The sequence below is a fragment of the Cebidichthys violaceus genome, unplaced genomic scaffold (assembly GCF_023349555.1).
Source record: "Cebidichthys violaceus isolate CVI_PGR_0920_01 unplaced genomic scaffold, fCebVio1.0.p SCAF_267, whole genome shotgun sequence".
NCBI classification, from domain to species: Eukaryota; Metazoa; Chordata; class Actinopteri; order Perciformes; family Stichaeidae; genus Cebidichthys; species Cebidichthys violaceus.
The window spans coordinates 7,893-22,500 of NW_027176447.1; the positions used below are offsets into that span (position 1 = coordinate 7,893).

The following is a 14,608-nucleotide window of genomic DNA, read 5'->3' on the forward strand; positions in this document are numbered from 1 at the left end:
TTTGCAACTTTTTACGACTTTATAACATACTATACTATGACCGTTTTACAACTTTTTATGACTTTATGACATACTATATTATGACTTTTTTTACAACTTTTTACGACTTTTACGACTTTATGACACTATATTATGACTTTTTTTACGACTTTATGACATACTATATTATGACTTTTTTTACAACTTTTTACGACTTTATGACATACTATACTATGACTTTTTTACAACTTTTTATGACTTTATGACATACTATTATGACTTTTTTACAACTTTTTACGACTTTATGACATACTATATTATGACTTTTTTTACAACTTTTTACGACTTTATGACATACTATGCTATGACTTTTTTACAACTTTTTATGACTTTGACATACTATACTATGACTATTTCACAACTTTTTATGACTTTATGACATACTATACTATGACTATTTTACAACTTTTTATGACTTTATGACATACTATACTATGACTTTTTTACAACTTTTTACGACTTTGACATACTATACTATGACTTTTTTACAACTTTTTACAACTTTATGACATGCTATACTATGACTTTTTTTCGACATACTAAACTATGACTTTTTAATTTTTTTTGACATGCTATACTATGACTGTTTCTTACTTTTTCGACATACTATACTGTCTTTTTTAAAACTTTTTTCGACATACTATACTATGACTTTTTCGACATACTATACTATGACTTTTTTACTTTTTTCAATACGCTATGCTATAACTTTACTTTTTTCGACATGCTATACTATGACTTTTTTCGACATGTTATACTATAACTTTTTTTGACATACTATACTATGACTTTTTTACGACTTTTTATGACTTTATGACATACTATACTATGACTTTTTTAAACTTTTTTCGACATACTATACTGTCTTTTTTAAAACTTTTTTCGACATATTATACTATGACTTTTTTTACGACTTTATGATTTTATGACATACTATACTATGACCGTTTTACAACTTTTTACTACTTTATGACATAATATACTGACTTTTTTATTACTTTTAATGAAATACTATACTATGACTTTTTACATTTTACAACTTTTTTATGACTTTATGACATACTATACTATGACTTTTTTACGACTTTCCATGACTTTATGACATACTATACTATGACTCTTTTTATTACTTTTTACGAAATACTATACTATGACTTTTTACGTTTTACAACTTTTTACAACTTTATGAAATACTATATTATGTCTTTTGTATTACTTTTTATGACTTCATGACATAATATACTGACTTTTTACAACTTTTTTCCGACTTATGACTTTTTCACGAAATACTATTGCATGAATTTGTATTACTACTTGTATTACTAGTACCACTAATGTAAGTATTAATTGAGTGTTTTTTCGTGAAGACATTGTCGGCCTTCATCGCTGCGAGTTCGTTGACGTCGGTCTGATGCGTTTGGACCTTCAGGAGACCTTCTAGAGATCTGGACAGACGTCAGACTCCAAATTAAAAACATCACAAATCTCAGATCCTCCTGTTGTGTTGGCATCAAGGTTTATTATCCTTCTTATAATGTACAATATACAAAAATATAGGGTACCAAAAAATTCACAGTGTCTAAAAGGCAGTGATTACAGTCTACATGACAGGTCTAACAGTACACCTGGTAAGTTGCATAGAAGGGCACAGAGCTCACAACGGACCAATCGGATGACTCGCTGTCAGTGGAGGCGGAGTCTAAACCATCATACGAGACTCTCTTGCAGCCTATAATATTGGATACTGTCACGTCATCGGTTCTTTTCATTCTGGTGTCATGTGACGTCTGAACAGCTGCTAACGGTCACAGGAAGTCGCTCCGTCCCCAAACAAGCCTCATGGTTGGTGTGTACTGCGCTGCTGCACTTGTTTTAAACAACTATAAGGCCTTTTTTTTTGTTCTTTTTTTTTTCTTAAACAAACAGTGTTAGCTTTACAATGTACAGAAACATTTACACGATCCTCTGCAGGGTCATTTAAATGTGCTGCTGCTATATACAGAGAGCTCTCACCTCGAGCATGAACAGAACTGAACAGCATCGCTGGGTTAGCATTCATCCATCAGGCAATAATAATAATAATAATAATAATAATAAAATATAGCTGTGAAAATGCCCTTTATAAACCAAGCTTTGACTATAAATAGTGTCAGTTCCTCAGAGGATGCTTTAACTTATTAACATCTCGATCATGAAGTATAGAAAACAAACAAACAAACAAACAAACTGTCACAATGTGGAGAAAAGACGCACAAGAACCGTCTGTTTACACGTCCTCATGTAGAATCATGGGTATGAAAGCATTTACATTGTACAAAAAAACCTTTGAGCATTCAGAGTACACACACACACACACACACACTCCTTTGATCTTCTAAGGAAGCAGGATTTAGCAGAATGATGTTTTGTTTCAGTCACGTTGTAAAAACCTCATATTTATTATTGTTTTATCTTTGTTAACATTTGTTACGTTATTGAAGATGCAAATGTTACCGAACGTATGAATAAGAAATCAATAAAACAAAAGGAATGTGTTCATCACTAGAGAAGAATTAATCGCTCTACTGTTTAAAATATGTCCTCCTATGCTACAGCTCGACTGAGAATAAAACAAATACCCTATAAAAGCAAGAGACAGAAGAAGCTTATTGTAAATCATAACACAGTCCAGTTGTTCCTCAGCACACCGGTCATATGTGATATGACCACGGAGCTATTCAGCACTCAGTAGAATCCACCCGGCCTCAGAGAGCCGATTGGAGAATCAATCGACTCTCCACAAGTTCTTATTGTTCTCAGAAGAAGAATAAAACTGAAGAGATAGCAAAAGAACCCCCCCCCCCCCCGCCCTCTGTTGCATTCAGGCACCCAAGGCATTCCCAAAGCTCTATGTACAGTTCAGACCCCCCCCCCCCCCCGTAGAACAGCAGACGAGCGACTCGTTCAGTTTTGAAGTTCTCTTCTGTCTGAAACACCAACGAGGATCCAACCAGACTCATGTCTCCTCATTCACTTCCCTCCTTTGTTGTTGTTGTTGTTGTCGTTCTAGGATGCAGGATGCAGGATGCAGTAAAGGAGAGGTGGAAGAAAAATGGAGATCCAGATCCACAGAAATGTCATTTTTATTGAAATGTTCTGTTCATGTGTGTTCTGGTCCCAACAAAGAGTCTAAAACTCTCCACCAGAACCTCACATGAAGCTCTGATGAATCCAGTCAGGCCTTTACAACAACCCCCCCCCCCCCCCCACACACACACACACACACACACACACACACACACACACACACACACACACACACACACACACACACACACACACACACCCCTAAACTGGTTGCATAAGTCCCAGAATGCACCAGGACACGGGCCTCGTCGTCTGAACATCTCCTAAATGGAAAGTTCCAGAAACACAAACCCAACCATGCGGGGAGCGACCAGAGGAACCCACTCAGTTCATGTGACCGTGGCTTCGGGGGGGGGGGGGGGGAGGGGTGTCAGGGGTCTCAGCTGTTGTTGTTCTGGTTGTAGGTCCTGCAGGGCGAGGGGGAGGAGTTGGGCTGGTAGTCGTACTTGCCGAGCGCCGCCGGGTAGTAGGTGGTGGTGTAGACGTTGGTCTGCTGCAGCGGCGTCGGGTAGAAGTTGGATCTCTCGTCTGGCAGCAGGTTGTTCTTGTTGAGCGTCTGAAACAAAGAAGGTTTAAAGGGTTAAATGTGTTCAACTCATATTAATACCTTCATGTAGTTTCTTCTGAAGGAAGAGAACAGCTCAACGTGTTGTTCTAGTTCTCCACTTCTACTCATGAAGGTTCTGTTTCCACAGAGGAGCAGGACTTTTATTTTGAAGAGAAAAATCAAGACCACAGAGAGAAAAATGTGAGAAAATAAAACCCCAGATGGTTGAAGACAGAACAGTCTTGTTAAAATAAAAGTCTTTACAGCGTTTTTTAAGTTAAATAATATCAGTAATTCGTGCCCAGGTGAATACAACACCTCCAGAAGCCTCCAGGCTCTGAGTGTATTCATAACCAAAGCAAACCAATTTAACAAATTTAATTTAGTTCATGTCAAGCATACTCAATGCACTAATATAGGAGATGGGCGGGAATTCACTGCGGCGCCGTTAAATAAAAAACAAGTCTAAAACCCACATTTTATTCTAATGTAATTGCTGAGTCTCTGGTAAAAGGCGAGCAGGAGGTGAAACACTTTCCAGGGGAAGCATTAGACTAATGTGATCCATCTGAACGGCTCGGGGGACCAGGCAGCAACATAATCAGGTTAGAGTCGCTGAAATACTCGGCGGCCGGCAGCCTAAATTGGCCTGGAGGAGAAACGGGGCTGTGGTGGTTCACGGTGACATCGGCTGGATAATGAGTTCACATCTCTCAGCACCGCGACGGCTGTCAGCACCACACAGCAACAACAACAACAACAGCAGGGACAACCAGAGTCAAAGACACGGGGGGGAGGGGGGGCTGTTACATGGTCATGGACACTGTGTGGACACTGTATGGACACTATAAGGACACTGTATGGACACTATAAGGACACTGTATGGACACTGTAGACACTATGTGGACACTGTATGGACACTGTGTGGACACTATGTGGACACTGTATGGACACTATAAGGACACTGTATTGGACACTGTGTGGACACTATGTGGACACTGTGTGGACACTATAAGGACACTATGTGGACACTGTATGGACACTATGGACACTATAAGGACACTGTATGGACACTGTAGACACTATGTGGACACTGTATGGACACTATAAGGACACTGTATGGACACTGTAGACACTATGTGGACACTATAAGGACACTGTATGGACACTGGAGACACTATGTGGACACTATAAGGACACTGTATGAACACTAGACACTATGTGGACACTGTATGGACACTATAAGGACACTATGTGGACACTGTATGGTCACTATGTGGACACTGTATGGACACTATAAGGACACTATGTGGACACTGTATATACACTATTAGGACACTGTAAGGACACTGTATGGTCACTGTACAGACACTGTACTGTCACTGTATGGACACTGTATGGACACTATGTGGACACTGTAAGGACACTGTGTAGACACTGTATGGACACTGGAGACACTATGTGGACACTATAAGGACACTGTATGAACACTAGACACTATGTGGACACTGTATGGACACTATAAGGACACTATATGGACACTGTATGGACACTATGTGGACACTATAAGGTCACTATAAGGACACTATGTGGACACTGTAAGGACACTGTATGGTCACTGTACAGACACTGTACTGTCACTGTACTGTCACTGTATGGACACTATGTGGACACTGTAAGGACACTGTGTAGACACTATATGGACACTGTATATACACTATTAGGACACTGTAAGGACACTGTATGGACACTATAAAGACTGTATGGACACTGTAAGGACACTGTATGGACACTATAAGGACACTGTAAGGTCACTATAAAGACACTGTAAGGACCATATTAGGAAGTCGAATGTAGCCACGTCCTTGTCTATCGTGGTGTCTTGTTGATGGGGACGGGTCAAATAAATCAGCCGACATCAGCAGAAAGCTTAAACAGTGACGGCGTGAAACAAAACATCAGCTGCTTCATCATACCGTGAGATTAGACAAAGAAGCTGACGAGCTCAGCGACACTAATCTCATTTAGATGGTGAAGTAAACAAGTTTCTACAGAAACGTGTGTTTGACCTGATTCAACACGAGTCATACGAGTTAATTAATACGAGCCGTGAGCCGCTGGTTCTACAGGACGCAGAGACGGGAGAGGGCACTTCAACGCTCTGTGATTAAACGGTAATCTAGTGTTTAAGTACTGCTCTTTCATCACATTCACAAGCAACAGACGAGTTTTTTACATAAAGAAAAAGTCACATATTCATCATCCATCATCACCGAGGTGACAAACCGTCTCAGTAGAGAACAGTTTCTAGAGGGAGCCAGACTCCATTCAGAAAACAGACTTTTTAAACGCTACACTGTAGCCAAGAAGGTTTGTGCTCTGATTAGTTTGGCATGCAGTGAACACACCATGAATACATAATGTTGATTTAATGAGAAGAAGAAGAACAAGGTGAGTAATCAGTGTGTTCTCGTTAAGTCCTTCATGTGCGGTGGATCGACTTTGTGCCGCTGTGAAGGAGGTTTCATGTAGATGATGAACATTTACAGAAACTTTAAAGAGTGTAGGTTGGTGTAGTGGTGGTGTTCAACCCCTCCAGAGCCTTCATCTGCTCTGGGTTAGGAGACCGGGTAGAGCTGGTTTCCTAACTTGTTCGTAAACGAGTCGCTCCCTTGACGTCGTCGTTGATCGTCGGCCCTTACCGACAGAAGCTCCCGAGTCTCATCGTCTCACTTCCGTCGGCGTCTTTGTGTAACTGACCCTCCTTCTTCACCCTCGGACGTTTGTGTTCTTCCAGGTTTAGCGAGGAGGAAGAGTTAAAAGAGGAGATGTCACGCATCATGCTTTATGGGTGAGAATTACAATCCTGCTGTTATTGAGAAGATATTCAATGAAAAAGACCAGAAACAAATGCTCTCTGTGTGGAAGACGCCCCCTGTGGACTAAAGCTGTAGTGTCTCTGAGCACCAGAGTCCCTTTAGAAAACCTCTCATTCTACTGCAGCAGAGCTGACAGTCTGACCCTCTCAGTCCTGGTTCTGGTTCTACTGTATATACACATATATACATACATATATATATATATATATACACACATATACATATATATACATATATACACACATATACATATATATATACACACATATACATATATATACATATATACATATATATCAGAGAGACCTGTCCAGAACTCTCAAAGTAAGACGGATGTAGTTCCTGGTTTTGGAGGAACTATCAGAAATGAATGTGCTTCTGGAGAGTCTGTGTTTTATTATTCATATTTGGGGGTAAAGGCCTTAAACCCATGAAGGTGACAGGGTGAGGGTTGATAAACAGTTCATTCATCTCCAGCTCATTACCCTGAGCGTGCTCCATCACCTCAGGACAGATCGATACTCATCTCCTGGAGTTAAACTAGTTCCAGAGACAAACAGCAGACAGAAGCTGCACTGGAACGCTGTGTGGATGTGAACGCACAGACGGGAGGTCGAGGGCCGGCCGGTGCGTGGGAGAGCTAATGGCAGCCATTAATAAGCACCGGCTGAGTGTGTGTGTGTGTGTGTGTGTGTGTGTGTGTGTGTGTGTGTGTGCGTAAAGAGCAGGGAGGAATATTAAGAAGACGAGCAGCGACTCATCTTCAGCGCTCCATTGAGATGAATGTAGGAATAAAACGTGAATCACTTTCACCTTCAGCTTGTTTGTTTGTGAGCAACAACTAGTGAACCGTGCTCCTGTGATCACTAGTTAAAGAGACAGTGCTCCTGTGATCACTAGTTAAAGGAACAGTGCTCCTGTGGTCACTAGTTAAAGGGACAGTGCTCCTGTGATCACTAGTTAAAGGAACAGTGCTCCTGTGATCACTAGTTAAAGGGACAGTGCTCCTGTGATCACTAGTTAAAGGGACAGTGCTCCTGTGATCACTAGTTAAAGGAACAGTGCTCCTGTGATCACTAGTTAAAGGGACAGTGCTCCTGTGATCACTAGTTAAAGGAACAGTGCTCCTGTGATCACTAGTTAAAGGGACAGTGCTCCAGTGATCACTAGTTAAAGGAACAGTGCTCCTGTGATCACTAGTTAAAGGGACAGTGCTCCTGTGATCACTAGTTAAAGGAACAGTGCTCCTGTGATCACTAGTTAAAGGAACAGTGCTCCTGTGATCACTAGTTAAAGGGACAGTGCTCCTGTGATCACTAGTTAAAGGAACAGTGCTCCTGTGATCACTAGTTAAAGGAACAGTGCTCCTGTGATCACTAGTTAAAGGGACAGTGCTCCTGTGATCACTAGTTAAAGGGACAGTGCTCCTGTGATCACTAGTTAAAGGAACAGTGCTCCTGTGATCACTAGTTAAAGGAACAGTGCTCCTGTGATCACTAGTTAAAGGAACAGTGCTCCTGTGATCACTAGTTAAAGGGACAGTGCTCCTGTGATCACTAGTTAAAGGAACAGTGCTCCTGTGATCACTAGTTAAAGGAACAGTGCTCCTGTGATCACTAGTTAAAGGGACAGTGCTCCTGTGATCACTAGTTAAAGGAACAGTGCTCCTGTGATCACTAGTTAAAGGAACAGTGCTCCTGTGATCACTAGTTAAAGGGACAGTGCTCCTGTGATCACTAGTTAAAGGGACAGTGCTCCTGTGATCACTAGTTAAAGGAACAGTGCTCCTGTGATCACTAGTTAAAGGAACAGTGCTCCTGTGATCACTAGTTAAAGGGACAGTGCTCCTGTGATCACTAGTTAAAGGAACAGTGCTCCTGTGATCACTAGTTAAAGGAACAGTGCTCCTGTGATCACTAGTTAAAGGAACAGTGCTCCTGTGATCACTAGTTAAAGGAACAGTGCTCCTGTGATCACTAGTTAAAGGGACAGTGCTCCTGTGATCACTAGTTAAAGGAACAGTGCGTCACGTTCAGAGGACCGACGGCAGATATGGAATATTATATTCACTGCTGTGTTTAATCAGAGCATAACAAGGTTTAAATAAATAAATAATCACATGAAACTAACAACCACTGTGTGTCATTTAGATTAGAAAAAGTCACTTAAGTTCTTGTGCTTTTTAATGTTTTGGTGTCAGTTTGTCTCTCTGTCTCTTTGTCTCTCTGTCCAAATAGATTCTTGTGCATCGCAATTCTCTCGTGAACGATTATGACTTGATGCAGAAAATTGGACATGAGGACAGAGGATGGGAGGACAGGAGACAGGAAGGCAGAGGACATAAGGGCAGAGGACCGGAGACGGGAAGGCAGAGAACAGGAGGACAGAGGACAGGAGATAGGAGGAATGCCTGATACTGACTGATATCTGTGTTCTGTGTTCTTTATAAACTCAGACATGTTATTAATATTATTTGTTTCCAGTTAAATATGACTTTCTGTCTTTTACTCTTGCTGCTCTAGAAACAATATGTATTCATATATAAATCATAGTTAGTAGTTTTTAAATACTATATCTGTTTTTAAAGTCAGTCATGTCGTCATGTTGATAAGAGTAACTTCTAGAAGTAATACATCCTAGAGATACCTCTCTACTCGTAGTTCTCCAGGTATTGAGTTGGTTGTAATACACATCGTCACCACCAGACGTCACTGAATCTCACACACTGCTCCTTTAAGGTGGCGTCCACACAGCGTACCTTGAACTCCATGGGCGTGTACTTCTCGTTCTTTGGCGTGGTGTTGCCCTTGTAGTTGAGGTGGTTCGGGGTTGTCGGGTGGATCACGGCCGACTCCTGCGAGGGTTTGTGGAAACGTTGACAGTAGACGTAGATCAGGAAGGACAGAAGCCCCGCCCCCAGGAAACAGGACACGCCCGTGGCGATGAGGTGGATGGAGGTGAATGCTGGGAAATGAAGAAGACGAGGAGGAGGGTCAGCGTGACTTCATCACACGTGAAAAACAGCTGTTTATTGAGTCTTGAGCGGGTCGACTCCTTCCATCACACACAGTTTCTTCTTCTTCTGACTGAATAAATAAACACACACACACATGAGGATGCACATATAACGCATGAAAACACACACACACACACACACACACACACAGAGACAGAGCTGCTGGTCCACTTACCTCCACAGTGCTGGTCCTTATCAAAACCAGATGCTGGGAGGATGACTGCAGAGAGGAGAGGAACACAGGGTCAGACACACAGACGAGCATGCACACACACACACACACACACACACACACACACACACACACACACACACACACACACACTCTCTCTCTCAAAACACAGCGACCATGGACGGTAACATCGGGGGAGTCGACACGTGCAGAAACACAAACGGTGATTGAGAAACTGAAATGTTCCACAGAGAGGTTGTTTCTGTTCTCACTGAATTTCAAAATCCTGGATTCTACAATTCCCATAATGCAACTCTTCTTTACAGAGCCGTCTGTTTGTAGCCGGTCCCTCAGTGATTCTGTTCATTCTGCTGAAATGTCCCACGTTACATTTAATGAAAACTCTTCTTCACGATAATTCACAAATACTTCACGTCCGTCTCCAACAAACACTAGATAATAAGAATGCAGCCGGGTTGATGTGTGTGTGTGTGTGTGTGTGTGTGTGTGTGTGTGTGTGTGTGTGTGTGTGTGTGTGTGTGTGTGTGTGTGTGAGAGTGTGTGTGATTAACACCTCCTGATTATTTTCTTCTTCCTCACAGTGACCTTAACCAACCCGTCCATTTGCAATAAAATCCGATGTGATTTTTGTTTTGTGAGACTCATTAATATGATATGGACTCGTTAATATGAGGACCTCGGGTCTGGACTCGTTAGGGATCAGTTCAGGAGAAACTCTGTGAGACCAGCGTCAGCAGAACCAGGAGCGGAGAGCTCAACCGCTAACCTGATGGACTCACACGGACTTCATTATGGTTCATTAACAGAAGAGGGTTGTTTTGAGGGCAAAGCTACACACACACACACACACACACACACACACACACACACACACACACACACACACACACACACACACACACACACACACACACACACACACACACACTGAGTGAGGATGATGAGGATGAAGCATGATGGGTAATGTGTACGTATTTGAGGATGACAGACAGATGGCGTCCTAAAATCACAAGCTGCTGAAGGTGAGATCAGCTGGTTGGACCTCACAGAGACAGAAGAACTCGTTTACTTCCTGGTTTAAATCCAGAGAAAGAGTTAGAACATGAAAACACAAAACTAGTGTTGAAATCATCAGACAATACTTTGATTGATCGTAGAGCGAGCTAATAAATCAATCATCTCTCTCTCTCTGTCTCTCTCTTTCTCTCTCGCTGTCTCTCTCTCTCTGTTTCTCTGTCTCTCTCTCTCTGTTTCTCTGTCTCTCTCTCTCTGTTTCTCAGTCTCTCTCTCTCTCTCTCTGTTTCTCTGTCTCTCTCTCTCTCTCTCTCTGTTTCTCTCTCGCCGTCTCTCTCTCTCTGTTTCTCTGTCTCTCTCTCTCTCTCTCTCTGTTTCTCTCTCGCCGTCTCTCTCTCTCTGTTTCTCTGTCTCTCTCTCTGTTTCTCTGTCTCTCTCTCTCTCTCTGTTTCTCTCTCGCCGTCTCTCTCTCTCTGTTTCTCTGTCTCTCTCTCTCTCTCTCTGTTTCTCTCTCGCCGTCTCTCTCTCTCTGTTTCTCTGTCTCTCTCTCTCCATCTCTCTCTCTCTCTCTCCGTCTCTCTCTCTCTCTCTCTCTCTCTGTTTCTCTGTCTCTCTCTCTCTCTCTCTGTTTCTCTCTCGCCGTCTCTCTCTCTCTGTTTCTCTGTCTCTCTCTCTCTCTCTCTGTTTCTCTCTCGCCGTCTCTCTCTCTCTGTCTCTCTGTCTCTCTCTCTCTTTCCATCTCTCTCTCTCTCTCTCCATCTCTCTCTCTCTCTCTCCGTCTCTCTCCGTCTCTCTCTCTCTCTCTCTCTCTCTCTGTTTCTCTGTCTCTCTCTCTGTAATTTACTGATTTCATTGTATTTAAGTTGAAAAAATGTTTTGTTTTTGTATGAATTACTTGTATTTGTTGTATATATTTTACTGTTATTTGTATTAATCTAGTTTTGAATTCACATCTACATATGTTAATATAGCTTCATGTCATTTCATCATTTCATTGTCTTGTGTCTCAAATAGTTGAATTACATTTTGTATTTCTTTGTTTTATGTGTTGTGTTCAGGGACAACACAAGCAGGATAAAACGACTTCAAAGCGTCGCAGTGCATTGTGGGATATATTCAGGGCTGCAAAGGAAACAAAGGACGAGACACTCGAGGAGCGTTTGATGGAGCAGCCCGGACGGACTCACCGGGTATTTCGTTGCAGTCTCGGCGCTGGGTGCCGTTCCCGACACAGGGGGCGCCGCCCTGAGCGCCGCACGCCCGACTCCTCATCTGTAGACCCGAGTCGTCGCAGGCCGACCACAGAGACCAGGCCATCCAGCCACCTGAGCGCAGAAGACACAGAGGACGCGTCAGACGGCAGACGTCCCGGAGACCGAGGCGGCCACCCGAACAGTGTTTGTGCCGTAAACGGGACTGTTTGTTTAGTGCGTGGCGGACACGTTTGTCTCCTGAGCCAAAGCTTGAGCGGCGTTTCCCCGCAGCAGCAGAACAAAGACTCCGAGCCGAGAGCAGAGAGAGGAGGACTCTCAGCCGTGCACTCGCTGCACTCTTTGTCTTACAGAACGTGAAAAGGGAGCACAAGGCCTCTGCGCTGAAAGGACCCATGAAAGGACCCATGAAAGGACGGTGTTGTTATTCAGGCTGTTCTCGAGTGTGCAGATCTGGCAGCGAGAGGCCGAGTCCACGCCGAGGACGAGACGTCTTTTGACCGTCGCTATCGGTCTGCTGCCTTCTCCCACCAACCGGAGAACACACCGAGTCACACTTTACTCTCCTCTATGGACCGTGACCATCACGAGTACAAGTGGAGAGAACTAGAACACAACTTCAGTTATGATGACATCAGATGAATTTCTTTCATTTCTATTTCACAAAAATTGGAAAACAATGAATTCTATATAATCAACAAGTGTGAGACTCTACGTCCAATAAATATTAAACTATTGACATGTCTCTCCCCTCCCCTCCCCTCCTCTCCTCTCCTCTCCCCCCCTCTCCCCTCCCCTCCCCTCTCCCCTCCCCTCCCCTCTCCGTGTTCACTTCCTTCATATCAGTCATAGTTTCTCTGATTTCTGGTCACATGACTGTTGGTCTCAGATGAATCCATCATGACGTCATAGTTTCACAGTTTAATGTTTTAACACAATCTGGCTAAAGTGAACTCTTTATTTTAAATGTAGAATAATTATCACAAGTTTAAACTTTATTTTATTCGCTTTTTCTGACGGAAGCGTTTCTCGCACATGGTGTGTTCAAGGACCGGCGGAAAGCTGAAACTCTGGCTACAGGCCGTGATAAACGGTGTAGTTTTTCGCCGATTGTTAAAAGAAAACATGCTTTTCAGTCCCTGCGGAGGTATTTCCTGGTTCAGGGGGTTAATGGCGGTGCACCACTACAGCACGCTTTAATTGCTTCATTTATTCCCATTTATTTTTTGTCAGCCGGAGCGACCTGCGTGATGGTACTGTCGAGTCAGACCCGAGGCTCCTCGTTAGTATTCCGTCTCTACGGCCCGTCCTGCTGTCCTCCATTACTGCTGGAGACGTTAATCAAATGACCTGCGACAGCAGCATCAAATATCCCCGTGACTGACGGCCGGCTCGCCTCCAATTACCCAGCGGAGCGGCGAGATGACCCCGATAGACGGCCGCCAATAACCCAACGGGTCGAGGAGAGGTGGTCAGCAGACGGTCGATGAGCCGGTCCACGTCAAACATTAACCAGATAGAGGAGGAGGATTAGCATCTCGGGCCGGAGGAGACAAAAGACAGAGAAGACGTCTCTCTCTTCTTTGTGTGTAATTAGCAGAGTCTGTTACTCTCCGTGAGGATGATGGAACTGAAAAGGACGGTTCAGATGAAACCACCACGTGAGACAGATTATGAGACGAGGGACGTACTGTCCACCACCTCTCCTCCAAAGGAGTGAGACAAACAAACGTCTTCATAGTTGTTATTGTCTTTATTCTATTGTTTTCAATTACGTTTTCTCTGTGGTTGTTTTTGTGTCTCTTTTTGATCACTGATGTCCTTTGGAGATGTTTTGTGTCTTTGTGGTCATTTCAAGTCTCTTTTATGTGTCTTTGTAGCTGTTGTATGTCTCTGTGGTCATTCTGTGTCTTTGTAGCTGTTGTATGTCTCTCTGTGGTTATTCTGTGTCTCTTTGTAGCTGTTGTATGTCTCTGTGGTCATTATGTGTCTCTTTGTAGCTGTTGTATGTCTCTCTGTGGTCATTCTGTCTCTTTGTAGCTGTTGTATGTCTCTCTGTGGTCATTCTGTGTCTCTTTGTAGCTGTTGTATGTCTCTGTGGTCATTATGTGTCTCTTTGTAGCTGTTGTATGTCTCTGTGGTCATTCTGTCTCTTTGTAGCTGTTGTATGTCTCTCTGTGGTCATTCTGTCTCTTTGTAGCTGTTGTATGTCTCTCTGTGGTCATTGTGTCTCTTTGTAGCTGTTGTATGTCTCTCTGTGGTCATTCTGTGTCTCTTTGTAGCTGTTGTATGTCTCTCTGTGGTCATTCTGTCTCTTTGTAGCTGTTGTATGTCTCTCTGTGGTCATTGTGTCTCTTTGTAGCTGTTGTATGTCTCTCTGTGGTCGTTCTGTGTCTCTTTGTAGCTGTTGTATGTCTCTCTGTGGTCATTCTGTGTCTCTTTGTAGCTGTTGTATGTCTCTGTGGTCATTATGTGTCTCTTTGTAGCTGTTGTATGTCTCTGTGGTCATTCTGTCTCTTTGTAGCTGTTGTATGTCTCTCTGTGGTCATTCTGTCTCTTTGTAGCTGTTGTATGTCTCTCTGT

The 14,608-nt window shown here is 43.0% G+C and overlaps 1 protein-coding gene across 1 annotated transcript in view; it reads right to left on the reverse strand.

Moving 5' to 3' along the window:
- Window positions 1–3,282: 3,282 nt before the first annotated feature.
- sema5ba (sema domain, seven thrombospondin repeats (type 1 and type 1-like), transmembrane domain (TM) and short cytoplasmic domain, (semaphorin) 5Ba) overlaps window positions 3,283–14,608 on the reverse strand; it is a gene marked incomplete at its 5' end in the record, with an annotated part of 50,227 nt that continues 38,901 nt past the window's right edge. Inside the window, 4 exons of the mRNA XM_068721149.1 lie at window positions 3,283–3,721; window positions 9,350–9,555; window positions 9,783–9,827; window positions 12,002–12,139. Of these exons, the coding sequence (XP_068577250.1) occupies window positions 3,545–3,721; window positions 9,350–9,555; window positions 9,783–9,827; window positions 12,002–12,139 (566 nt within the window). The remainder of the gene's footprint in view (window positions 3,722–9,349; window positions 9,556–9,782; window positions 9,828–12,001; window positions 12,140–14,608) is intronic.